We start from the raw sequence: 27348 nt of genomic DNA on the forward strand, positions 1-27348 counted from the left end.
TTGCTGCATTGTTCCAGTGAAGCCCAATGCAAACTGGAGGAACAGCACCTCATCTTCCGACTAGGCACTTTACAGTCTTCCGGATTGAATATTGAATTCAACAACTTTAGGTCTTGAACTCCCTCCTCCATCCCCACCCCTTTCTGTCTCTTCCCCCTTCCTTTTGTTTTTTCCAATAAATTATATAGATTTTTCTTTTCCCACCTATTTCCATTATTTTTAAATATTTTAAAATCTTTTATACTCCCCCCACCCCCACTAGAGCTGTACCTTGAGTGCCCTACCATCCATTCTTAATTAGCACATTTGTTTAGATAATATCACCAACTTCGACACCTATGTGTTCTTTTGTTCTTTTGTCTGTGACATCTTTTGATGATCTGCTCCTATCACTGCTTGCTTGTCCCTACAACCATCGCCCCCCCCCAAACTTAAACCAGCTTATATTTCACCCCTTCCTTGGATTCACCTAGTTCTGTTGAAGGGTCATGAGGACTCGAAACGTCAACTCTTTTCTTCTCCGCCGATGCTGCCAGACCTGCTGAGTTTTTCCAGGTAATTCTGTCTTTGTTTTGTTTCCGCAGTTTTTTGTTTTTATCAGCCAATTATCAAGACCGGGTGTAATAACCTCCAGCTTACCTGAGAGATTGGTCCAAGGTCAACCCGGTGAAGTCAAAAAATTTGAGGTATTCTTCGGCCACTAACTTGCTGAAGTCATTACTGTGAAGAGGAAGGAGAGATGATGAGTTTATTATATGTAATGGTCAGAATGAGCCTCCATCCTCTTCAAACAAGACTTAAGACTTGTGACCAAATACATAGTAACTTTTCTTAAACTAATGTGAAAATGATGTTCTTTCCCAACTTGCTCATGAAAAACTATTGCCCCACTCAGGGATACAATTCCACTAACATTGGTCATGGCCTGGTACCTCATTAAAGTATCTATTCCTCTGAGAGTTTAGACAATCAATGTTGGCTGGATGTTCAGCCCAAAATCATCCTTGTCCAATATCCATACTTGTGCCGCTTACAGGAAGGGTCAGCAGTAGAAAACCCAAGTGGCATTTCTTCCCCTATGTCAGCAACACCAAGATCATTAACACATCTCCAGTGTTACCTGGACTGTGCTGTTAGCTGCAGATGAAATAGCTCAGCAAGATCAGGAACGAAGCATGGGGTTTTACGGTCCCTGCAGCTCTGTTACAAGAGCACAAGAACTCAAAATTAGGAGGAATAGGCCGTTTGGTCTATCGAGCCTGCTCCTCTACTCAATAAGATCATGGCTGATCTGATTGTGGCCTTAACTCCACTTTCCTGTCTGCCCTCCCATAACCCTTTAATCCCTTGTTGATCAAAAATTGACCTAACTCTATCTAACCTCACTGCTCTCTGGGGAAGAAAATTGGTCAGACTAACGGCCCTCTGAGGGGAAAAAATTCCCCTCATCTCAGTCTTAAATAGAAGACCCATCATTTTTAAACTGTCCCCTAGTTCTAGATTCCCCCACAAGGGGAGGCATCCTTCCAATATTCAGTGACTTGGCCTCCACAGTCCTCTGTGGTAGAGAATTCCACAGGTTCATCACCCTCTGAGTGAAGAAGTTTCTCCTCAACTCAGTCCTAAATAGTCTACCCCATATCCTGAGATTGTGATCCCTTGTTCTAGTCCCCCCACAGCCAGAGGAAACATCATCCCTGCATCCAGTCTGTCCAGATCTGTCAGAACTGTATATGTTTCAATGAGACCCCCTTTCATCCTTCTAAACTCCAGTGAATAGGGGCCTGGTCGGCCCAATCTCTCCTCAATCGACAATCCTACCATCCCATTTCTTAGGTAAGGAGACCAAAAGTGCACATAATACTCCAGGTGTGGTCTCATCGAGGCCCTGTATAGCTGCAGTAAGACATCCTTGCTCCTGTAATCAAGTCCTCTCACAATGAAGGCCAACATACCATTTGCCTTCTTAACAGCTTGCTGCATCTGCATGATTGCTTTCAGTGTTTAGTGTATAGGGACGTCCAAGTCCCTTTGTATATCAACATTTCCCAATTTATCACCACTTCTCAGTCTTCTAAACTCCAATGGTTATAGGTCCAACTTGCTCAATCTTTCCTCATAAGATAAGTTCTTCATCCCAGGAATCAGTCGAGTGAACCTTCACTGAACTGCTTCTAACGCAATTATATCATTACTTAAATAAGGAGACCAAAACTGTATACAGTACTCCAGATATGGTCTCACTAGGGCCCTGTAAAGCTGTCCCTACCTGAAAAGTTTGACATCATTTGCATTCAACAGCGTTCATCTGCACTTATTTTATACCAATTGCTCTCAAAAGCAATCACTTAGCTATCATTTGACATCAATTGCACTAAAAACCAATTATTTAGCCACTATTTAACATTGCATGCACCATAACTAACATCAATGTCATCAATTGCTCCAAATCACAGCTCTCAAACATGTGCGATTAGCAACATCACAAGCATTCAGACACCAAAATTTATCCTATAATTTATTTTCCATATTTCTGAATTTCGATAGCTTCAAAAATCTTAAAACTGAGCTAACTTTAGAAAAGGCTGACCCTGTTTTGATGAGGTGCTTTTATGTTTTTCTTTATAACCTATAACTCACGCAGCACAACCCGGCCCACACCCCCGCTGCACCCACCCACCAGCCCTCCCACCCCCACCCCTTTTTCCCCTGCCTCTTCTCCTCTATCCTCCTCCTCCCTTCCCCTATTCCCCCCACCCCTCTTCCCCTTCCTCCTTCCCCTACCCTCTTCTCATTCCCCCTCAACCTCCTCCCCCCTCCATCTCTCTCTCCCTGCCCCTCCCCTCTTTCCTGCTCCCCTCCTCCCTTCTTTACCCCTCGCCTCCCCTTCTCTTCCTCCCCACCCCACCAACCAAAGGCTGGCAGGAAACCGGAGGTGACGTTTTCCAGCCAACTCTTGTGCAGGTTTGAAGTCAGTGCGGGAGCAGCAAGGACTGTGGCAACGAGGTAAGTGTTGGGGAAGTCACGGAGGGGTTGAGAAGGGTCGTTGGGGGTCAAGAAAGATTGGGAGACCCGAGGCCCGGAAGGTCGGCGAGGGTTGGGGGAAGCGTTTGGATGTGGGAGGGATAGCAGGGAGAATTTGGAGACTGGAGGGAGGGGTGAGTTTGGTGGCTGGAGGGAGAGGAGGGGGAAGAGTTTAGAGGCTCGAGGGATGGGGGGAGTGCTTGGAGGATGGGGGGAAGAGTTTGGAGATTGGAGGGTTAGGGAAGGAGTCTAGACCCTGATACTGGAGGGGGGTGGGGGTGGATGGTGAGTTTAGACCTTGAGAATTTGGAGGCCTTAGACCCTGAGACCTGGGGATGAGTGGGTGGAAAGTATAGACCCTGAGATTAAAACGAATCAAGAATTGCTGGGGATCAGGTGGTGCTCTCAAGCATGCACTGCATAGCGGAACAATGTTTTTGGACAAAATGAAAAATAATATCTGAATTTATTCAGATTAAGTAATTAATTTCCTTGTGTTTATTGACACAGATTGCTGAGCGCATTTGATAGCTTTGAGCACATTTGATCACTTTGAGCATGCTGAATATAAGTTTGGGTGCATTGGATAGCTTTGAGCGCACTGTCAAATTTGATGTCAAATTCATTCCAAATAAGAGCTTTTGATGTCAAATTGTAATTGAGGGTAGTGAGTACTTGAAAGCAAAAATGATGTTAATTTTTAAAAATTTCATTCATGGGATGTGGGCGTCGCTGGCTAGATCAGCATTCATTGCCCACCCCTAACTGCCCTTGTTCAGAGGTTAGTTAAGAGTCAATCACATTGCTGTGGGTTTGGAGTCACATGTAGGCCAGACCAGGTAAGAATGGCAGACTTCCTTCCCTAAAAGAACATTAGTGAACCAGATAGGTTTTTATGACAATCGGTAATAGTTTCATGGTCATCATTATGGACTTTGAATTTCCAGATTTTTATTGAATTCAAATTCCACCATCTACCATGGTGGGATTTAAACCTGGGCTTCCTAGACCATTACCCTGGGTCTCTGGATTACTAGTCAGTGACAATGCCACCACCTCCCCTTCCCTATATTTATACTCGATTCCCCTTGCAATATATGTCAACACTCTATTTGCCTTCCTAATCACTTTCTGTACCTGCGTCCTAACTTTTTGTGATTCATGTCTCAGGACACCGAGATCCCTTCATATCATATGGTTCTGAAGTTTCTTTCCATTTAAATAATGGAGTGCTTTTCTATTCTTCCTGCCAAAGTGGCCTAGTTCACATTTTCCCACATTATACCAAATTATGCCAAAACTCTGCCCACTCACTTAATCAATCCACATCTCTTTTGTACCATCTATGTCCTCTTAACAACTTAACCTCCTACCTACCTTTGTTTTATCAGCAAATTTAGCAACCATACATTTGGTCCCTTCATCCAAGTTATGGAGATCAATTCTAAATAGTTGAGGCCCCAATGATAACCCCTGTACCATTCCAAAAGTTACAGCTTGTCAAACCAGAAATGACCCGTTTATCCCAACTCTGTCTCCTACTAGCTAACCAATTCTTTATCCATGCTAATATGCTACCCCTTACAACATGAGCTCTTATTTTGTGTAGTCACCTTTGATGCAACACCTTATCGAATGCCTTTTGGAAATCCAAGTACACCACATCTACAGATTCCCCTTTGTCCACTTTGCTTGTTACTTCCTTAAAGAACTCTATTAAGTTAGTCAAACTTGATTTCCCTTTCACAAAACCGCATTGGTTGGTCTCATTGTATAATGACTTTCTAAATGCCCTGCTATTACCTCCTTAATGAAGGAGTCTGGCATTTTCCCTGTCACAGATGTTAGGCTGACCAGCCTACAGTTTCCTGTTTTCTGTACCCCTCCTTTCCTGAACAGAGGTGTCACATTTGTGATTTTCTAGTCCACTGGGAACTGTGCAGAATCTAGGAATTTTGGAAGATCACAATCAAAGCATCTACTATCTCTGCAGCCATTTGCTTTAAGGCCCTAGGATGCAGTTAATCAGGTCCATGGAACTTGTCAGCTTTTACTTCTAATAGTTTTCCCAGTACCTTTTCCCTAGTGATTTTGATTGTCCTCCGTCCCTTTTACCTCCTGATATTCAAGTATTCCTGGGATTTTTTTTTGTATCTTCTGCAGTGAAGACAGACACAAAATAACAGTTCAACACTTCCGCCATTCCCTTGTTTCCCATTATCAATTCACCAGTCTCACCCACTAAGGGACCAACGCTCACTTTAACTACTCTTTTTTTAAATACTTGTAGAGCCCATACTATCTGTTTTTGTTTCTAGCTGGCTTTCGCTTACACTCTAATTTCTTACCCCTTATTTTCTTTTAGCCATTCTTTACTGGTTTCTAAAATCTGTCCAATCTTCTGACCTACCCATAATCTTTGCAGTATTGTATGCTTTTACTTCCAATTTGATACCATCCTTAACTTCTTTAGTTAGCCTTGGATGGTGCATTCTTTCATAGAATCTTTCTTTCTCAGATGATTATATCTTCCGGAGAGTTAATGAAACATCACCTTAAGTATCTGCCACTGCTTCTCTACTGTCCTACCTTTTAACCTATTTTCCCAGTTCACTTTAGCCAACTTGTCTGCTTACCCTTGTAATGGCATTTATTTAAGTTTAAGACACTAGTCTTAGACCCACACTTCTCATCCTCAAACTGAATGTGAAATTCTATCATGTTATGACCACTGTTGCATAAAGGTTCCTTTATTATGAGGTCATTAATTAATCATGTCTCATTACACACTACAAGGTCTAAAATAGCTTGCTCCCAAGATGGCACTAGAGTGTACTGCGCAAGAAACTGGCCTGAATACACTCAATGAACTCATCTTTCAGGCTACCTTTGTCAGTCTGATTCGTCCAATTTATATGAAGATTAAAAACAACCAATGATTACTACTGAACCTTTCTTCTAAGCCCTCATTATTTATTCCTGTATACTCTGTCCTACAGTGTAGCTCCTGTTAGAGTGCCTATGAAATACACCCACAAGTGACCTTGTTATGTCTTCATTCTACATTTTGATCTTCTGAACTAAGGTCCTGTCCTTCCAAAATGTCAATGGTGCTTGAATATTTAAATTTCAGCCTTGGTCGCCTTGCAAACACATATGTAAAATGGCCAATATTTACTTCCATTTGTGCTATCAATTCATTCATTTTGTTACAAATGCCGCGCACATTCAGATAGAGAGCCTTTAATTCTGTCTTTTTTGCCATTCTTGCAAAAGCTATTTGTTGGAGTACTTTTAAGTTTATAGGCTTTGTCCTTTCTTGCCACACTCTGGTTATCATTACTCCTATTGTTATCCTGCCCTATTACCTTGTCCTTTCTCTTTAATTTGCCACATCTAACTCATGCGATCTCTTCCCACCACTATGTAGCTTAAAGCCCTCTCTACAGCTCTATACGACTTGCCAGGACAATGGTCTCAGCACAGTTCAAGTGGAGACTGTTCCAACAGTACAGATTCCACTTTCCCCAGGACTGGTGTCAGTGCCACATGAACTGAAATCTATCTCTCTCATACCAATCTTTGAGCCACACATTCAGTTCTCTAATTTTATTACTAATGTGCTCATAGCTCAGGTTGTAATCCAGATTATTACCCTTTTGGTTCTGCTTTTTAAACTAGCCCCTGGCTGCTCATAATTTCCAAGTCGAACCTCTTTCCTAGTCATATCTACGTTATTGGTACCCACATGGACCACGACAGCTGGATCCTTCCTCTTGCACTGCAAGTTCCTCTCCAGCCCTGAGCAGATGTTCTCGAACCCTGGTATCAGGCAGGCAACACAGCTTTCTAGACTCGTGCTCTTGGCTGCAGAGAACTGTGTCTATCCCCCTGACTATACAGTCCCCTACCTTTCCTGATCAATTGAGACATAGGAATTCAGGGCTAGGCCATTCAGCCCCTCGATTCTGCTCTGCCGCTCAGATAGATCATGGTTGTTCGGTATCTCAACTCCATTTTGGTTCCATAATCCTTAATACCCTTACCCAACAAAAGTCTATCAAATCAGTTTTGAAATTTTCAATTGCGCCCTCGCACCAGCCCCCAGTTTTCTTCATTAACCAAAAGAGTGGGAGGGGCCCTAGCCTCCACATGGCTGACACCAGGTAATGAGTAGCATGGGGAGAACAGTGCAGTCAACTACTGGAGGGAACGTACATCCTGGCCCTCCATGTGTTCATATAGTCCGACGTGCTGCACTGCTTTAAGCACAGATTCTTCATTCCCATTCTCTTCCCTGTCAACACAATAGCACCAAAACTCCTGTTTTGCTAAGCATTTAGAATCTACTTCTCAGGTAATAAATCCAAAAACATGGCAGTGATTACTGTGCACAGCTTACAACTGCACAACAGTGGTTCCACGTGAGATAATTATGAAAACCATCCTGCTATCCTAATAATGTATGACATATGTTTTTAACTGAAAAGCCATAAGTTGATTAAAATAAATCAAAAGGATTGAACCTCTCAGTTTCACTTTCCTATACAATAATGCCATCTTTTTACGAGGCTTGCCCTGGTTCCAATTAAGGAGGCAGCTGAGATCAAATAGTAGTAGCTGTCATTACAAATAAATAGGTATAAAAAGGAAAGCACATATGATTTTTGGTTACCAAGAAACCCTTTACAATTTTAGTAACTTCAGCCCTGATCTATGAAGGTTGACTTCATAGTGACAGTGAGTTATAGCAGGCCTTCTTGAAACAGGAAGCACTATGGCTTGGGAGTGTCAAAGAAGGAAATAAATTATGATTGTCTTTTACATGAAAGCAAGTCTGGGACTCTTGATCACAGATATGGATAGAGGATATGGCAGGGGAAAGCACAAGTCCACTGTATAACCCATGCGAGCAACTCAGTCACATATTAGTGAGTGAGTTGTACAGGTCTCTATCAGTGAACAACCATGTCCTCAAGCTCTATTCATAAAATGCTTGGCGCTGTTTTAAGAGCTGAGAAAGAAGATATATTTTAGTCATTGAAAGTTTTATCCCCAGAATGGTGATCATTATGTTAGGAAGAAGACAAAGCAAGAGGTGAGGAACATATGGGGTTATAAAAGAAAGGGAAAAGTCAAACATTTATTTATTATTCTTTCTCCTAATTGCCTTTGAGAAGGTGGTGGTGAGCTACCTTCTTGTAGGTACACCCACAGTGCTGTTAGGGAGGGAGTTCCAGGATTAGGTACTCCTGAACTGCTGTCACTGTTGTAATGCAGGAGCCAATTTGCACACAGCAACCTCCCACAAACAGCAATGAGGTAACGACCAAATAGATATGTTTTAGTGATGATAGTTAAGAAATAAATATTTGACAGAACACCAGGGGCAGAATTTTGCCATCGGCGAGCAGGGGGCGGGGCCCACTAGCCGATGTGTAAAATGACGGGGGATGACATTGGGCGGAATCCCCGACATCATCCCGGTCCATTTAAATTTTCAGAAAGACGGGGGCGCAGCAAAATCAGCTGCGGGCCCGCCGACCTGTCAATGGCCAAGTGAGGCTATTGACAGGGTCATTTAACCAATTAAAGGAATTGCCCGTCCAACCTTAAGGCTGGTGGGCAGGCCAGGAGCCCTAGCGGCTAATAGATAAAACATGAAGCCTCATCTACCGGCGGGATGAGGTTTCATGCAGGGTTGCAAAAAATTTTAATAAAGTTATAATGTAAATTATGAACATGTCCCATCTCATGTGACATTGTCACATGAGGGGGACATGTTAGGGAATTTTTTTTTCTATTTTTAATATTTTTTTTTAAAAGTGTCAGCGATCTCCCTGAGGCAGCACTTAGCCTCAGGGAGATGTGCGCTCTGTCGTGCGCCTGCGTGAAAGAGCACACTCTTGCTTTTGTGGAATCCCCTCGCCCACACAGGGAGCGCAGAGCACTTCCCACCGGATGTCACGCTGGGTGGGCCTTAATTGGCTCACCCACATAAAATGGCGGTGGGGCCCGCTTCTCCTGCCGGGATTGGCTCCCCACCTGCTGGAGATTGGGTCGGGCCCACCTGCCCGACAGGCAGGAAATTCTGCCCCAGGAGAAATCCCCTGCTCTTCTCCAAATTGTGTCATGGGGTCTTTTGACTATCTGACGGGGTGGGCGGAGCCTAGGTTTAGCATCACATCTGAAAGGCAACACCTCTAACAATACAGTGCTCCCTCAGTACTGCATCGATGTCTAAACCTGGATTATGTGCTCAAGTCTCTGAAGTGCTTCTTGAACCTAAAACCTTCTGACAGTCCGATAAATTTAAATTAGGCATTTTTTGTACAAATCCAGGTGCGCAAAGTTTATGACATGCCATAAGAATAATGGGGCAGAACTTAATAAAATAAGGTTGAAAAATGGGTAACTTGTGCTAAGCCAGGATTAAATGTCTTATATAAAATGGGACAAACCCCTTCTTGCACTGGCAAAACACTCTTGTTCTGGGGCAAGGATCAAGAGAAGCAAGGCTGTTCTGAGGAGTTGGTGGAAAATGAGTGAGACAGTGGCTCATTCTACTGGAGCAGTAGAAGGGCTTTTGTGAGATCAGGGGGTGATTCTAAAATAATAGTGCCAGTGAAATTGCTTTAGAAAATGAATGCTGGGTGTTTAAATGAAACACAACCACATTAATGATATTCTTATTTTAAGAGGAGAGAGGTGTGCTCTAAATTATCACACGGTCCTTCAAGTTGCAAAGTCGATATCTGCACACTTACTGGAGTCCATCTTATCCGCTGTAATCTCCCAAAGTCCCTCATCTAAGACAGTCTCATCCTGGTAGAACAGGTTCAAGGGGCTGAACGACCTACTCTCATTCCTATGTTCCCATGTTATCCAAGTGCTAAATGGGCCAGGGCTTCCAATTGCATGTGATACAACCTCCGGTCCCAGTTCTGCACAATTTATCTGCATCACTATCGAGCCCCATTCTTTTCCTACACAAATATCAGGTACTGATGTTAGTACACTCCCCTAGAGATCAGCACCATTATATAAGATTGTGGCTAAACCTGTTCGGATTCTCGAAGAAAATGCAGCCCTGACCACTGAGCTCTCAGGGTTATTATAGAAAGATAGGAATGAGAATGGGCCAAAATAATAATAATAATGGGCCATTCAGTCCCTCAAGCCTGTTCTGCCAATCAGTTAAGCCATGGCTGATCTTTATCACAACTCCAGCTACCTGCCTTGATTTGTAACCTTTAGTGTCCGTGCTGAACAAAAATCTATTAATCCCAGTTTAAAATTATCAAGTGACCGAGCCTCATCAGCATTTTGGGGGAAGAAAGAATTCTAGATTTCCACTACTCTTTATGTGAAGGAGTGTTTCCTGTCATCATCTCTAAACGGTTTCATTATAATTTTAAGGTTATGCTCCCTTGCTCTGGACATTGCTACCAGAGGAAATAGTTTCTCTCTCCTTTAATCATCTTTAACTCATCACCAGGGGGAGGTGGTGGCATAGTGGTATTGTCACCAGACTAATACTTCAGATACCCAGACAATTCTCTGGGGACGCAGGTTTGAATCCCACTATAGCAGATGATGAAATTTGAATTCAATAAAGAATCTGGAATTAAAAGTTTAATGATGGCCATGAAATCATTCTCACCATATGGTTCACTAATACCCTTCAGGGGAGGGAATCTGGCCTACAAGTGACTTCAAGCCCACAGCAACGTAGTTGACTCTTAAATGGCCTCTGAAATGGCCTAGTAAGCCACTTAGTTCTCAAGGGCGATTAGGGATGGACAATAAATGCAGGAGGGCCCAACCAGCGATGCCCACATCCCATAAACGAATAAAAACATAATTTGATCACCTTCAGTCTTCTAACAGGATGATAATGATATTGCAATGTATGTGTAGTGAATCAATCAAATTCAGATTGGCAAAGGCTTCCTGGATACAGCGGTCAACAGGCAGATACTCAGACTTACTTTTTCCCCAAGTGTCGTGCAACGTCAGATCGCTTGAACCCTTCGAGATTGTACAGCCGCTTGGCCAGCCTCCTGGCTGCCTCCAAGTCACTCTTATTGCCATTGGTCACCACATCAGTGCTGCTATGGAGTTCCAGCTGCTCCATGTTGTCCACTTCAAGGTCCCCATCTGGAAACATTTCCTTCAGGCCACGTTCGCTACGATAGAAAGAGTAGGGGTGAGGGAAGGAGAACACATTTACTTCCAGAATCACCAACATTTTAATGCCACAAAACTAGGACAGAATATGTAATAACCACTGAGAAAGCTGTGGAGACAAGCTTGTAGTCCTGAGGTAAAAACAGAAAATGCTGGAGACATCCATGAAAATCAGGCAGCATCCATGGAGAATAACAGAGTTGACAAGGGGTCATTTTAACCAGACCAGCCTGTCAGGAAACTGATGGTAGCAGATTGGCCGGTTGTTATACAACCTGCCTCATGTTACTCACCATTGACGTTATACGCCTATATTTATTTAACTTCTTTAATGTAATAAAATGCACCAAGACGCTTTGCAGGAGTATTATAAAACAAAATTTGACACCGAGCCATATAAGGAGACATTATGGTCTGATGACCAAAAACTTGGTCAAAGAGGTAGGTTTTAAGCAGTGTGTTAAAGGAGGAAAGTGAGGTAGAGAGGCTGAGAGATGTGGGGAAGGAATTTTGAGAAATTCAGGTGCAGGCAGCACGGCCACCAATGGTGAGGCAGTTAAATTCTGGGATGCTCGAGAGGTCAGAATTAAGAGTGTAGATATCTCAGACAGTTGTGAGGAAGCTGGTGATTACAGACATAGGGACAGGTGAGGCCACGGATCTGAAAACAAAGATGAGAATTTTAAAATCAAGATGCTGCTCGAACGGGAGCCAATGTAAGTCAGAGAGCACAAGGGCGATAGATGAATGTGATACACAGTGGCAGCTGTGCGCACCATCTACAAGATGCACTGCAGAAACTCACTAAGTCTCCTTAGACAGCATCTTCCAAACCCACAACCACTCAGCAGATGCATGGGAACACCACCAACTGGAAGTTCCCCTCCAAGCCTCTCACCATCCTTATGTGGAAATATATCACCGTTCCTTCACTGTCGCTGGATCAAAATTGTGCAGTTCACTCCCTAACAGCTGTGTGTGTGTACCTACACCACAGGGACTGCGGTGGTTCAAGGCGGCAGCTCACCGCCACCTTCTCAAGGGCAATTAGGTCTCACCAGCGATGCACACATCCCATGAATGAATAAAGAAAAAACTTGGTGGGAGTTAAGACACAGGCAGCAGAGCTTTGGATGAACTCAAGCTTATGGAGGGTAGAATGTGGGAAACCAGGCAGGAATGTGTTGGAATAGGTGAGTCTAGGGGTAACAAAAGCATGAATGAAAGTTCCAGCAGCAAATGAGCTAGAACAGGGGCAAAGTCAGGCAACATTATGGAATTGGAAACAAGTTGCCTTAGTGATGGTGCAAATATGTGGTCGGAATCAAATCTCAGGGCCAAATATGATACCTAGATTGTAAACAGATTGAGTTAGTCTCATTTTACATGGAGAAGGGTGGAGTTGGTAGATAAGGAATGGGGTTTGGAGTGAAGTTATTTGGAGGAATTTTCTGCTCATCTACTACTGTGTGTCAGATAAGCAGTCTGCTAATTTAGCAACAATGGAAGAGTTGAGAGGGGCGGCAATGAAGTGAAGCTGGGTGCCATTAGCTCTCATAAAACTGAAGTCAATGGGAATCATTGGAAATCTCTCCACTGGTTGGAATCGTACCTAGCAAAAATGTGGTGCTTGGAGGCCAATCATCTCAACCCGAGGACTTTGTTGCAGGAGTTCCTCAGGGTAGTGTCCTAGACCCAAGCATCTTCAGCTACTTCACCAGTGACCATCCCTCCATCATAAGGTCAGAACTGGGGATGGTCACTGGGACTTGACATTGCACAACTCCTCAGATAGTGAACAATCTGAACAACAGGCTTGAGCTGACAAATGACAAGTAACTTTAACGTCACACAAGTGCTGGGAAATGACATATCCAGAAGGAAAGAATCTATCTCCCCTGGGCACTCAATGATATTACCATCACTGAACTCCCCCATCAACATTCTGAGGGTTACTTACCAATGACCAGAAACATTGGGTAAAATTTTTAGCTGGACGGGCTCATGTCTGACCTGCTCAAGCGTAAAATGACGCGTGTTGATGTCGGACGAGTGACCCGATGTCAACACGCCGTTGGGCGATATTTCGTTCGGCAGGCGTGTGCCGGAGTGGGCAGTGCGCCCGCCAACAATTAAAAGGCCCTTAAAGAATCAATTAACTTGAATTTTTTGCTGCCTGTCCAACCTTCGCGACCGCCCCCGCTGAGCCCGCCCGACAAGGGTGAAATGCTGCCCATAGTGGACCAGCTACATGAACAGGGTGGCTACAAGAGTAGGTCAGAGGTTGGGAATTCTGCGGTGACTAACTCATCCCCTCACTTCCCAAAATCCATCCACCATCTACAAGGTACAAGTCAGCAGGATGTTGGAATACTCCCCACTTGCCTGGATGAGTACAGCTTCGACAACACTCAAGAAGCTCAACAGCATCCGGGTCAAAGCAGCCCACTTGACTGGCACCCATCCACCACCTTAAACATTCATTCCCTCCACCACTGACGCTCGATGGCTGCAATATGTACTATGTACTAGATGCAACTCAACAAAGTTCCTTCAACAGCATTTTACGAACCTGCAACTTCTACAATCTAGAATGACAAGGGCAACAGACACATGGGAACACCACCACCTGCAAGTTCCCCATCACATTTACACCATCCTGGCTTGGAAACATACAGCCATCCCTTCACTGTTGCTGGGTCAAAATCCTGGAACTCCCTCCCTAGCAGCTCTGTGGATGTACCCACACCAGAGGGACTGCAGCGGTTCAAAAAGATAGCCCTCTACCACCTTCTCAAGGGCAGTTAGGGATGGGCAATAAATGCTGGCCCAGCCAGTGAGGCCCACATCCCATGAATGAATAGAATAGAAACAGTAAAATCGGATGGGGATTAAAACTGGGGTTTGACTCGAGACCACATGATAGTGGGTTAGATTAAAATCACACTCAATTAGGTCAATGTCCTTTCATCAGAATTCATGGAACTGAACTTATTTTCGCTGGAGAAGAAATTAAGGGGGCATGATCCAGTGCTTTGAAATGCTAAGAGCTGGAATGACAAAATGTGGGCAAATTTGTTAATTTAAATATTGATGGCAGAACTCAAACCCAAGATTAAGAAGCAAGGATATAGGTTAGGATTCTCCCCTTTTTCCAACCCAGACTATTGGATACATGGGTAGATTATCGAAAATAGCTAATGGAGCATTGATCAACTCTTTCAAACAATAAAAAACCTGTTGAATCGACATTAGATTAGGAAAAGACCAAAGGTTCCAAGCAATAATCCAGATTAGCAAATACATACTTGCTAAAGAACTTCAGTGTTCTTGTAACAACATTTCAACCAAAAGACCAAGTTAGAAAAGACTAAGCCAGGAAGTTGCACCCACACAAAGTACTTACTGGACGCAGTAAGACAGTGGCTAATAAAATGTCTCATGGAACATGAAGTGTTATGGTGTGCAGCACAACTGGACAGGCTGAATTAAGATGCACTTTTTTTGTTCTTTCACAGATGAGGGCATCGCTGGCTAGCCCAGCATTTATTGCCCGTCCCTAACTGCCCTTGAAAAGGTGATGCTGAGCACCTTCTTAAACCACAGCAGTCCATCTGGTGTAGGTATATCTACAGTGCTGTTAGGATTGGAGTTGTTTGGTGAGTTGCTGCAGTGCATCTTGTGGATGGTACACATTGCTGCCCCTGTGTGTCGATGGTGGAGAGAGTGAGTGTTTAAGGTGGTGGATGGGGCACCAATCAAGCGAGCTGCTTTGTCCTGGCTGGTGTTGAGCTCCTTGAGTGCTGTTGGAGCTGCACACATCCAAGCAAGTGGAGAGTATTCCAACATGCTCCTGACTTGTGCCTTGTAGATAGTGGACAGGCTTTGGGAAGTCAGCAGGTGAGTTACTCTCAGTAGAATTGCCAGCTTCTGACCTGCTCTTGTAGCCACACATGGCTGGTATTTCTGGTCAATGGCGTTCAATTGCCATAATTAGTGACAACTCCACCATTGCATCATATGACAGTAAAAGGCAAACTAGTTAGGCCTTGGTCTTTATTCATCTAATAATTCTTACGTAGAAATAGATGTTTGGCTCATTGAAACCACATCCCTTTCAAGAAATTCTATATCTTTCACATCATCACTGATCAAATGGTTTAATTTCTTGAGGTAAGTGATGATACATTGTGCAAGTTCTCCAGTAAAGCAAAAATTTGCATTGCTGCAAACTGTAAACTTTATTCCTGTTTAGAGAGCTGAGAGAATGACAATCCTCATTGCTGTTCTGAACAGCAAGAATATCTTAATTAACATTAACACAAGTCCATCTAAAATTCCACTTACTCATTAAACGTCATCAGTGACATTCCTGTAGTTCCTTCTATACAATTTGCATCCTCACGTTTCCCATTCTGAACATTTCTGTGGATTGGGCAAGCTCGTCTTACACACAATCCTACACTCCTACACTTCTACTGTACTTCTTGTGATAAGACCCCAGGTTATTCATTGTTGACATTTGGTGATGTCACAGCAGGTCAATCATTGCTGCTCAACAAATAATGCAACAATTCCTCATTCCGTGTTGCTAGGCGAATTATATTGTAATGGTTCTATTTCCACTCCATCACAAAGACTGCCTACCTCCACCTATATAACATCACCCACCTCAAACACTGCCTCAAATCCAACTGTTGTCGAAACCCTGAGCCATGCCTTCATCACTGCCAATTTTAATTATTTGATTAGTCCAATCTTCCATCCTCCATAAACACTGATGCATCCAAAAACTCAGCTGTCCATATCTGAGCTCGCAACAAATCCATCCTCCACTCACTGATCTAAATTTGCTCAAATTTAAAATTGGCATCTGTATGTTTGAAGCCCTTCATGACTTTGTCCCTCACTATCTCTGTGTCTAGTCTTGTGATCCTTTAAGGAATATACTTTCCTCTAACACGGCCTCTTGAGCATCATTCCCAAAAGTGGTGCAGCAATGCCACAACCCAGAGTTCCCTTGTAGGCCAAGAATTAGTCGGCCCCTTTAAGTTGTCATGCAGCAAGATTTAAAGAGCGCACTTAAATGAATAGGTCATGCACAAGGAGAATAAAAATTAAATACTCTCGTGCATTCCCTACTTCCTTGGTTCCGCCATTTGTGGTTATTGCTTCAGCCACCAAGGCCACACAGTCTTGAATTCCTTCCCTCAAGTTTGTTCTTGTTCAGCACCAAGGTTGTCCATTTCTACCCAATATCATTGAATGATACAGAGATAAATGGAGCAGTCATTATGGCAGTAGCATCACAAAAGCTTAAACTTCAACTGTAAAATGTCAATAAGCAATCTCTAGAAAAGTGAAGGAACATGGCAGAGTGCTTCCTACCTCTGTAATCACCTCCAGCCCCACATCTCTATGTGACATCTGCACTCCTCTAATTCTGCTCTCCGAGCATTCCCAATCATAATCATTCCGCCACTGGTGGCATGCTTTCAGTTGCCTAGGGCTCCAAACTCTAGAATTCCCTCCCTGTACCTCTCCATCTCACTACCTCACTTTACTCCTTTAAGATACTCCTTAAAACTTACCTTTTTAACCAAGTTTTTGATCCTCTGACCTCATATCCCCTAATGCCCTCTGTGTCATACTTTGTTTATAATGCTCCTGTGAAGTGCCTCCATTATGTTGAAAGGCAATCCATAAATTTAAATTGTTGTTGCTGTCACAAATGAGCTCCAATCAACGGCCAGGCAAACAAGTCTAAAGAGGAGGTGGGACTTCCCATCTTTCTCTAGGGGTCTTTTTTCCATGCCCCCCCCGCCGCAAGGTTTACTGGACTTTCCTTCTTACCAACGCAACTTACATGAGGTCAGTCAGCTCGAGGAACTTTGAGCGCAATTTACATCCAGTGCAAATCGAGTTTGAGATCTTTCATACTGGTTTAAAAAAGAAATGGTGCTGCAAGCTTGCCCCACGCACAAAACTGGCCACGCCCCCATGAGCACAGCGAGTTTCCACCATTTGCACCCTGTCTAGACGACCCTTCCAAATTAAGATTTCCTTTTAAACGTAGGGGCAGCATTAGGCACCTTCAGAAAGTCATTAAAGTATTCAAATATTTTATTATTGGTAGGACCAGCATTTGCTGCCCATGACTAATTTGCCCTTGTGAAGATTCAAGTATCCTAAGAAACTGATAAAGTATACACTAATAAAACCAGTGATTGGTTTGGGATATTCTTCAAATGTCACTTCTATTTATTTAATAATCAGGCGGCTCATAGTTGACGGAATAGGCACTTAATAAAAACCAGTCATCTTTTGTGATGAGCTCAGTTCTACTGCATTAGTAAACCTGCAGCAAGTCACCACTCCTAAATATATCAAGATATGTATTTTAATGCAAGGTGCAAAAATAACGCTCTAAAACACAGCCTGATAGTGCTGCTTCATGGAAGATTTCACATTTGTGATTATGCAAACGAGTTTGAGCAGCTACTTTGAACCACCCTTTCACTTCAGAAAACAAGTACACAAATTGCAAAATTGCGCTAGTGTGGCTGGTCCTGTTAAGTTTCTGGTTAATGGCAACACCCAGGATTGGTGATGTTGGGTAGTTCAGTGATGGTAGTGTCATTGAAAGTGGGGGCGGGGGCTTTCATTCTCTCTAACTGGAGCTAGTCATTGCCTGGCACTTGTGTGACATGAATGTTTCTTGTTACACACCCAGATTGGTGATTGTGTCCAAAGCGGAAACTCTACCCGACATTTTCAACCTGCTGATGAACGTTAAAAGTAGCACAGGAAAGGAATTCTAGGAAATGTGTTTGCTTGGCCTTACAAGCGAAATAAATCAAAAACAGAATTACATGGAAAATGGAAAAACTCAGCAGGTCTGGCAGCATCGGCGGAGAAGAAAAGAGTTGACGTTTCGAGTCCTCATGACCCTTTGACAGAACTTGAGTGAGTCCCACTCAAGTTCTGTCGAAGGGTCATGAGGACTCGAAACGTCAACTCTTTTCTTCTCCGCCGATGCTGCCAGACCTGCTGAGTTTTTCCAGGTAATTCTGTTTTTGTTTTGGATTTCCAGCATCCGCAGTTTTTTCGTTTTTATTTAAGCGAAATAAATCACTTGGAATCACTCAATGTGCTAATATTTTTGCAGATAAGGCAATGAGTAAGAATTAAGAAGAAATGGGATTAAAATCAACAGCAATATCGAAGCAGGGAGGGTAATATCATACGAATTAGGAGGAGTAGGCCAACTGGCCCCTTGAGCCTGCTCCACCATTCAATAAGATCATGGCTGATCTGATTGTGGCCTCAACTCTCCACATTCCCATCTACCAGCTTGATACCCTTTGACTCCCTTGTTATTCAATTATTCAAGAATCTATCTACCTCTGCCTTAAATTGTTCAATATAATAAATCATATACACAGAGCCAATAACAGTAGAGAATGCTAAATTCTTACATGCTGTACCAAACAGTAACATGCCCTCTAATATTTTTGGTAGCACATGGCCAATTTGTTTAAGCGTGCTGGATCTTTGAATGTTTTTGCATAGCCGTGCGGACATGACAACTTAAAGGGGCTGTCTTATGCACAGAAACTTTCGGATTGTTGGTTTCAAACTGCACTGTGGAGCATGTAGCCCAGGCTTACACTGTGGTGCTGCATTTCTGGAGGTACAGTTGCTCAGGTGACACATTAAACAGAGGTCCTATTATACAGTTTGCATTACACTGTAATCTCCCCAATCTGGACTGTTTGGGGGCAAGTCAAATCTGTATTTCGGAATTTTCTGAGTTATAGAATGACAATTGAATGCAAGTGCATGAACCTGAAAACCCATAGATATGATTATTTACCTGCAACATGAAAACAGTGATAAGACATTAGAAGGCAATAATAATCATTGTTTCACTTATCCAAATGCTGTATCTTCCATGTTTTGCTCTCTAAGTACTGTACTAAAATGATGTCAAAGGAACAGCTGGGTGTGTTCAAATATATCTGGACAACTGGTGCTTCTGAACAATAGATTTCTAGACTGGAGAAGTCACAGTGTAATTTTGAACATTTCTTTCGCAATTCTTATAGGAGCTCTTAAAACATACTAAGATCTCCACAATTTGTTACTTTCCCTGGTATAAACATTTCTAGTACCCAGAGAATTTTTACAACATTCTGACAGCATCATGGGTCCCAAGTTTATGTTTCCAGATTTTTTTTTAGGAAACTGAATTGAAATTCTCAAAGGGCTATAGCAGGATTTGAACTCTCATTCTCTGGATTCGTGAATTGTACTTTGTGGAACAATCCACTGCCAATAGCAGCAGCATGCATCTCAAGCAGCATTGGGTCAGGTACAACAACAAAAACTAATATTTATAAAGCATCTTTAAAGAGCTATTAGGTCAGATAACCAAAAGCTTGGTCAATGAGGTAGGTTTTAAGGAGTGTCTTTAAGGAGAAAAGTGAGGTAGAGGGGCTTGGGGAGGGAATTCTAGAGATTGGGGGCCTGGACAACTGAAGGCCCAGCTACCAATGGCAGAGCAGTTATAATTGGGCAAGCAAAAGAGGCTAGACTTAGAGAGCAGATACCTCGGAGGATTGTGGGGCTGGAGGATGTTACAGAGGTAGGGATGGGTGAAGTGACGGAGGATTTGAAGCCAATGTAGGTCACCGAGCACAGGGGCGATAGGAGAATGGGACTTGCTCCAAGCTTAGACACTGGCAGCAGAGTTTTGGATGACCTCAAGTTTACGGAGTGTAGATTGTGTTGGAATAGTCAAGTCTGGGGGCGGGGAGGGGAGAGAGGAAGACATGAATGGGGGTTTCAATGGCAGATGAGCTGTAACAGGGGTTAAGTCAAGCGATGTTACAGAGGGGAAAATAGGTAGTCTTAGTGATGGGCGCCAAACATGAGGGCAGCAGCTCACCTCGGAATTAAATGCGACACCAAAGTTGCAAACAGGTTTAATCTCAGGCGGTTGCCAGGGAGAGAAATGGAGTCGGTAGTTAGGGAACGATAAAGCTGTCCAAACAATCAACTCTAAGTTCAGAACACAACCTTCAGTTTTATCAGAAGAATATTTCACATTTCCCAGAATGAGTCATCTTTTTGAATCTTGTGAACAAGGCTGCTGATAGATGAAGGCTCGTTTCCCTTATGGGTCTGAACAGCTGTCAGAGAAAAGATGGTTCTACCCCTCCGGAGCTGACTCAAGCTAAGGTTTTAAAAATGAAGTGAAAGTTCCAGCCAACCCCTTCCAGCAACACCACCCCTAAAAAAAATTACATCATTCACAATATAATCTGCCTCACTGAGGCACAAATAGCTTCTGCTTCAACTATCTCCATTCCCCCCTCTAAACCTCTACCTTTCTCCTTCTTTCAGACTCTCCCTAAAATCCAACTCTTCGATGAAACTCCTAATGTGTCTCAGGAGCAAACTTTGTCAGCACGACGGAATGTTTTATTGCCGTGGAGGCGCTATATAGATGCAAGCTGTTTTGCAAATGAAGCTCGATCCTCAGTCGGTTCAGTTATTTTATTATGCTGCCTTCAAGTGCTCCTCACGCACGGTCCACTCGGTTTATTCCTTTCTCACTTCCCCACAGACTTAGAGGAGAAAAGGAAGGAACAGAGAGTGATGATAAGGTGATGTCTGCACCCCCATTTTCCCCAAAACAAAGACAGCGTAGGCATTACTCATACAGGTGAGAGTTTTCTTAGGTGGATGATAGAAGTCAGATTGAGGTCAGTGCAAAACCTGGCAATCTGGTTTCTGTATACTGTAGCAGCGATGCTGCTGACTGTACTGATAGGCAGGGTGTGAGAAGTATCTATTATTAACAAGAGGTGGCAGAGAAGGCTACTGCATATAGGGTACAAACCAACATTTTTACTTTAAAAACTAGTCTGAGGATTCTGTGTAAAATTGGGAAAATCCAGGCCTGAATGTGTTCCGACTGTGCAGCGATTAAGCTGATCGCATGCTCCAAATTGCTCAGCCATTTGTCTGGGTTATCAACTCCACTATACTAGGTCAGGCAAAAAAAAAACTAAATCCTAAACCCTTTGCTGATATAGATATCATTTTCCTCTGTATATTGTCAGCTGTGGCTCAGTTGATAGCACTCTAGCCTTGGAGCCACTCCAGGGGTCGAGCACAAAAAATTAAGGCTGACACTCCAAGACAGGACTGAGGGTGTGCTGCATTGTCAGAGGTGCTGTCTTTTGGGTGGAATGTTAAACTGGGACTCATCTGCCCTCTCAGGTGGGCGTAAAAGATCCCATGGCATTATATAGGGGTATTATCCCTGGGGTGCCCTGTTTAATATTTATCCCTCAACATCATAAAAATAAGTCTGGTCATTATCACATTGCTGTTTGTGGAGATCACTGTGGCTAAGTTGCTGCTCCATTTCCTACAACGGAGACTACACTTCAAAAGTACTGCACTTACAGTAAAGCGTCAAGCTATCTGGTGTTTGGAAAGGTGCTATAGAAAAGCAAGCCTTTTTTTCTCCTATTCTGCCTCTGATCCCTAACTACAGCATGTGGTTTCATTGAGTCCCGACCCACCTGTTTATTTTTCTCACCCACTTCCACCCAGAAGTAGGACAACACATTTAGAAAGAAAACACCAAGAAATCAGTTTTGGCCTTTTTCAGATGCAGAATGGTCAGCGCATGCCTGAGGCTCATTTGAGGCTTGGCCTCGAGGCTCCTCAAGAGGTGAGCTGGGGGCGCCTTTCGGGCCTCTGGAGGCAATGCTCCAACTTGTGTCACCTGCTCGGTCAGCACGGTCCTCAACTCAACCCTGGGGGAAGGGGGAGGGTGGGGGGGGGGGTTGGGGTGGGGGTTGGCATATGGAGAGAAGAAAACATGAGACAGGTTAACCCAGTAATGGAGATGGGAGAAGCACCAGTAAAGCAGGCCTGAGCCATGCGCGGTTCAGTACTGACCAACATTGGAGTTGGGTCCTGAACAGCTTTAGAGCCCTTATAACATATGTAAGGGCGCTAACGTCTGCTTTAGGTGGCTGCCAGGGATGCCTGAATATTGTTCAGCCACCAACTTTAAGTTCCCCACTACCTCACTCATCATTCTGATTCGTCCACCATCGCTAGGTCAATTTTTTCATTGTTTCATGGGACGTGGCTTCACTGGCAAGGCCAGAATTTGTTGCCCAGCCCTAATTGCCATTAAGGGCAGTTAAGAGTCAACCATATTGCTGTGGGTCTGGAGTCACATGTAGAGCAGATCAGATAAGGATGACAGATTTCCTTTCCAAATGGGCATCAGTGAACCAGGTAGGCTTTTACAACAACTGATGATAGTTTCATGGTCACCATTACTGAGACTAGCTTTATATTCCAAATTTATTAACTGAATTTAAATTCCACCAGCTGCCATGGCGGGATTTGAACCCATGTCTCCCAAGCATTAGCCTGGACCTCTGGATTACTAGTCCAGTGATATTGCCACTACGCTGAACTCACTGTGGGTGTACTGCCATCCCCATGGGTTACAACAGTTCACCACAGGGTTGAACATATTTCTGCAGTCCTTGGGGTGTGCAAGGTGGCACTGCAGAATTGGCACAGTAACTGCCCCTGTTCTGTACCTCATCCATAGGCACAACAGTTCTAGGAATATGGTCATTACTAATCAAAAAGGACAAAGGGCAATTAGGAATGGACAATAAATGCTGGCCTTGCCAGCGATGATCACAGTCCAAAAGTACAGGGTTGAAATTGGTTCAGGCACCATTGGGACAAGGAAGATAGTACAGTTTACTTTCTCAATACCCTATTAAAGCTATATCGTCTCTAGAACATGATGAAAGAGAGGGAGGGGATGGAAGAGAAAAGGAATGAAGGAGTAAAAGGGACAGAAGAGTGAGGGACGAGGGGAGGGAGGGGGACGAGGGGAGGAAGAGAGGGGGCAGTGAGAGGAAGAGAGAGGAGAGTGAGAGGAAGAGAGAGGAGAGTGAGAGGAAGAGAGAGGAGAGTGAGAGGAAGAGAGAGGAGAGTGAGAGGAAGAGAGAGGAGAGTGAGAGGAAGAGAGAGGAGAGTGAGAGGAAGAGAGAGGAGAGTGAGAGGAAGAGAGAGGAGAGTGAGAGGAAGAGAGAGGAGAGTGAGAGGAAGAGAGAAGCAAGACAAAGGGGAGTGAGAGAAAGGAAGAGTGCACACCAAGGGGAAGACAGGAAAGAGAGAGAATCAACTGCTATGTCAAAAAAACAGATAAAAGTTGATTTCATTGCACACACCCACAGACACTAATTCGCTGCATTGATGTAGAATGAACACAAAGAGCTCTGACTTAACTATAATGTATTATTTTATTTAGCTCCTCACAAGCAGCACAAATACAATCAGCAAGAAGACTGAAAGGACATGGTGATGCTGCTTCCTCTCAGTGAGCCTCGGCTCTTCAGATGCCCTAAAACAAACAATTAAAATATATTAACTTTTTTTTAAACTATGAAGGTGAGGAAGCGTAAAAGCACCGAATATGGATAATGATGTGAGTGTTAACCCAGAATAGAACATCCAAAAACTCTAACACACAGCCACTAAATGAACAAGACAGACTCTGAACTTTCTCGGTTAGCAATTCCTATATTCCTAGAAATTGGACCCATTTCTCAGGTACAGAACAGGGGTGCCTAATGTGCTAATTCCACAGCAGCACCTCTCAAGGACTCCTGAAAAATGGTCAACCTTGCATTGGGTTGGACACAATTCATTCTTGATAGCCATTTAAAACTGCTATTAGGCCCCCTGACATTTGTTCATAAGGAGCCTAATGTCGATTCAGGATCCAGGTAATGGTTAGTACTGAGCTAAGCATGGGTCAGGGAGCTGTTCCACTCAGGTTGTTAGGTGCTCATCCTGGCTTCATTACTGTGGATGGTTCCCAGCTTGGGCTAAGCTGCTTCAGGTCCTCTTATTTTCCAACCCTCCCCAGGACTGAACCGAGAACCATGCTGGCAGAACAGCCAGCCCAAGTTTGAGGCATTGCCTCCAGAGGCCCAGCGAGCACTCACAGCTCACCACAATTCTTGAGGTGGCTTGCGGTCTTGCCTTGGGCATGTGCAGACCATCCTGCATCTGCAAACGGTCAAGAAGAATTTCTGGGTGATCTTTAAACGATATTACACTACCTCTGAGTAGAACTGGATGAGAAAAATAAAGGAGGGGTGGGGGCCCAATGAGGAACCCAGGCTTAACTTGGAGGACCGAGATACAGGACAATGATAAAAGCAAAAAACTGCGGATGCTGGAAATCCAAAACAAAAATAAAAAACTCAGCAGGTCTGGCAGCATCCGCGGAGAGGAGCACAGTTAACGTTTCGAGTCCGAATGACCCTTCAACAGAACTAAGTAAAAATAGAATAGAGGTGAAATATAAGCTGGTTTAAGAGGGGGTGGGACAAGTGAAGCTGGATAGAGGGCCAGCGATAGGTGGAGATTGCCAAAAGATGTCATAGACAAAAGGACAAAGAGGTGTTGAAGGTGGTGATATTATCTAAGTGGTGATATTATTTAATTAAGGGTAGAAAGCAGGACAAGCAAGGTACAGATAGCCCTGGTGGGGGTGGGGTGAAGGAATCAAAAAAGGCTAAAAGGTAGAGATAAAACAATGGATGGAAATACATTTAAAAATATTGGAAATAGGTGGGAAAAGAAAAATCTATAGAAATTATTGGAAAAAAAAGGAGGGAGATCAGAAAGGGGGTGGGGATGGAGGAGAGAGTTCATGATCTAAAATTGTTGAACCCAATATTCAGTCCGGAAGGCTGTAAAGTGCCTAGTTGGAAAATGAGGTGCTGTTCCTCCAGTTTGCGTTGAGCTTCACTGGAACAATGCAGCAGGCCAAGGATGGACATGTGGGCAAGAGAGCAGGGCGGTGCGTTGAAATGGCAAGCAACAGGGAGGTCTGGGTAATGCTTGCGGACAGACCGAAGGTGTTCTGCAAAGCGGTCACCCAGTCTGCGTTTGGTCTCTCCAATGTAGAGGAAACCACATTGGGAGCAACGAATGCAGTAGACTAAATTGAGGGAAGTGCAAGTGAAATGCTGCTTCACTTGAAAGGAGCGTTTGGGCCCTTGAACGGTCAGGAGGGGGGAAGTAAAGGGGCAGGTGTTGCACCTCCTGGGTTGCATGGGAAGGTGCTGTGGGAGGGGAGTTGAGGTGTAGGGGGTGATGGAGGAGTGGACCAGGGTGTCCCGATTGTTTCAGAAGAGTGTTTAGGTTGGTATTTCTTTGCCTGACCGAGTAGAGTGCAGTTGGCCGTCCGTACAGATGGCTCAGTGGTTTGGAGAATGCGATAAGTCGGAGCACATCTGGCCCTGGCTTGGGACTGGATTTTGCCAATTTTACACAGACTGCTCTGTAGAATTTTCGTGAGAATCCACTATTCCAAATTCTGAACAGCGCTTCTAAGTTTCACAAAACTGCAGAGTACCATTAAACTCATTTTAGGACCTGTTTGATTTGTATCCTATATGCTGCAGCCTTCTCTGCCACTTCTGATTAATAGTGGAACAGCCTCACATCCTGTTCTTCAGTACAATCAGCAACATCACTGCTACAGAAACAGGGCCATGGTCAGTACAAACTCTGGCAAACTGACATCGATACTTCACCCAAGAAAATCACACATGTATGACTAATAACTACACTGTCCTTTTGTTATTGGAAAATGGGGGTGCAATCTTCACATCGTCACCATGCTCTGTTCCTTCTTTTCCCACTCCACCTTTATTCATTGACATACTGTGGAGAAGTGCAAAAATAAGCACACCAAACACACGCTGCATGAGAAGTGCTTAAGACAAATGTTACGGGGACAGGGGAGCAAGATAGACTGAAACCCATAATTCCCTTCAGTCCATAATCAATGTGGTTTAATCTTGAGAAGACCAGTTTGCGTTCCCAAACCCCAGGTTAGCATGCAGTCAGTTTAAGAGTCACCAGCAAGCAGCCTACCATGGATTTAAACAAGGAGTTTTTTTTTCCCCCTTTAATCTTTCATGGGACGTGGGCATCACTGACAAGGCCAGCATTCGTTGCCCATCCCTAATTGCTCTTTTCTTTGCAGCTAATGTTTTTGCTGGTGTTCTGCAGACTGCCCAGTCTCTCAGTTTGTGGGCAAAAGGATTTCAAATATCAGAGGGCGATCTTGCACACATGATGAATGGCCATTGATACACGGTGGAAGGCAAATGATGGTCTTTCATGGCGAAGGAGGAGTTTCAGTCACATGGTCCAAAGTCACTGGTAAACAACAGAAGGTAGATAGCACTTCACTGTGGATACTCAGTCTCAGTAGCCCTCCTTTGTTACATGGCTGACAGGTATTAGTCTAGCAAACCTTCTGAATTGCTTCCAACGCATTTATATCCTTCCTGAAATAAGGGAACCAATATGTACACAGTACTCAAGATGTGGTCTCATCAATGCCCTATACCTCCCTATTTTTGTATTCAATTCCCCTTGCAATAAACAATACCATTCTATTAGCTTTCCTAATTACTTGCTGCACCTGCATGCAAACCTTTTGCAACTCATGGTCAGCTGTTAAAGTTGTAAAAGTCAGGTGACCCCTGTGGCAGCCATCTTACACTTCACCAGGGTCCATTTAAAAAGGAATACAGACTTTTTTTTTAAAAAAAAGTGTAATATCTTTATGCCTGCACTGGCAATGACACAACACAAACTCTTACAAGGTCTGGGACTCAGCAACAAGGAGCCAACAATGCCTTTTGGAAAAAGGGAGTGGAAAAACTGTAGGAGGAGGAAAACCCACAATTCATCTATTTGTTAGAAAGAGAGACAGGTTACCAAAGCTTTTCATCTCGCACTCATCAGGAATAATGCCAAACTGCAAGCAATCACAACAATTTATACTATAGGAGAAAGGGTGCTGATTGACTGGGGCATTGTCAAGGAGAAAGCAACAGGGAACTATAGGCTCCCCAATCTCCTGGATAAATCAAAAAGGCCAGGATTTTCCGGCCCTGTCACGGGTGGGACCTGCCGTGGGCAAGGTGGCACCCCAGCCAGGAGTCCATTGACTTGCAGTGGGACCGGAAGATCGTGACAGCGGAC

At 43.8% G+C, this 27348-nt stretch overlaps 1 protein-coding gene across 7 annotated transcripts in view; it reads right to left on the reverse strand.

The window, feature by feature from the left end:
* psd3l (pleckstrin and Sec7 domain containing 3, like) overlaps positions 1 to 27348 on the reverse strand; it is a 300860-nt gene that overhangs the window by 121316 nt on the left and 152196 nt on the right. For all 7 annotated transcript variants that reach the window (XM_041200467.1, XM_041200457.1, XM_041200476.1 and 4 more), the window contains 2 exons: positions 11016 to 11213; positions 640 to 720 (listed from right to left, as the gene is read on the reverse strand). In XM_041200467.1, the coding sequence (XP_041056401.1) occupies positions 640 to 720; positions 11016 to 11213 (279 nt within the window). The remainder of the gene's footprint in view (positions 1 to 639; positions 721 to 11015; positions 11214 to 27348) is intronic.

Source organism: Carcharodon carcharias, chromosome 1 (genome assembly GCF_017639515.1).
Source record: "Carcharodon carcharias isolate sCarCar2 chromosome 1, sCarCar2.pri, whole genome shotgun sequence".
NCBI lineage: Eukaryota > Metazoa > Chordata > Chondrichthyes > Lamniformes > Lamnidae > Carcharodon > Carcharodon carcharias.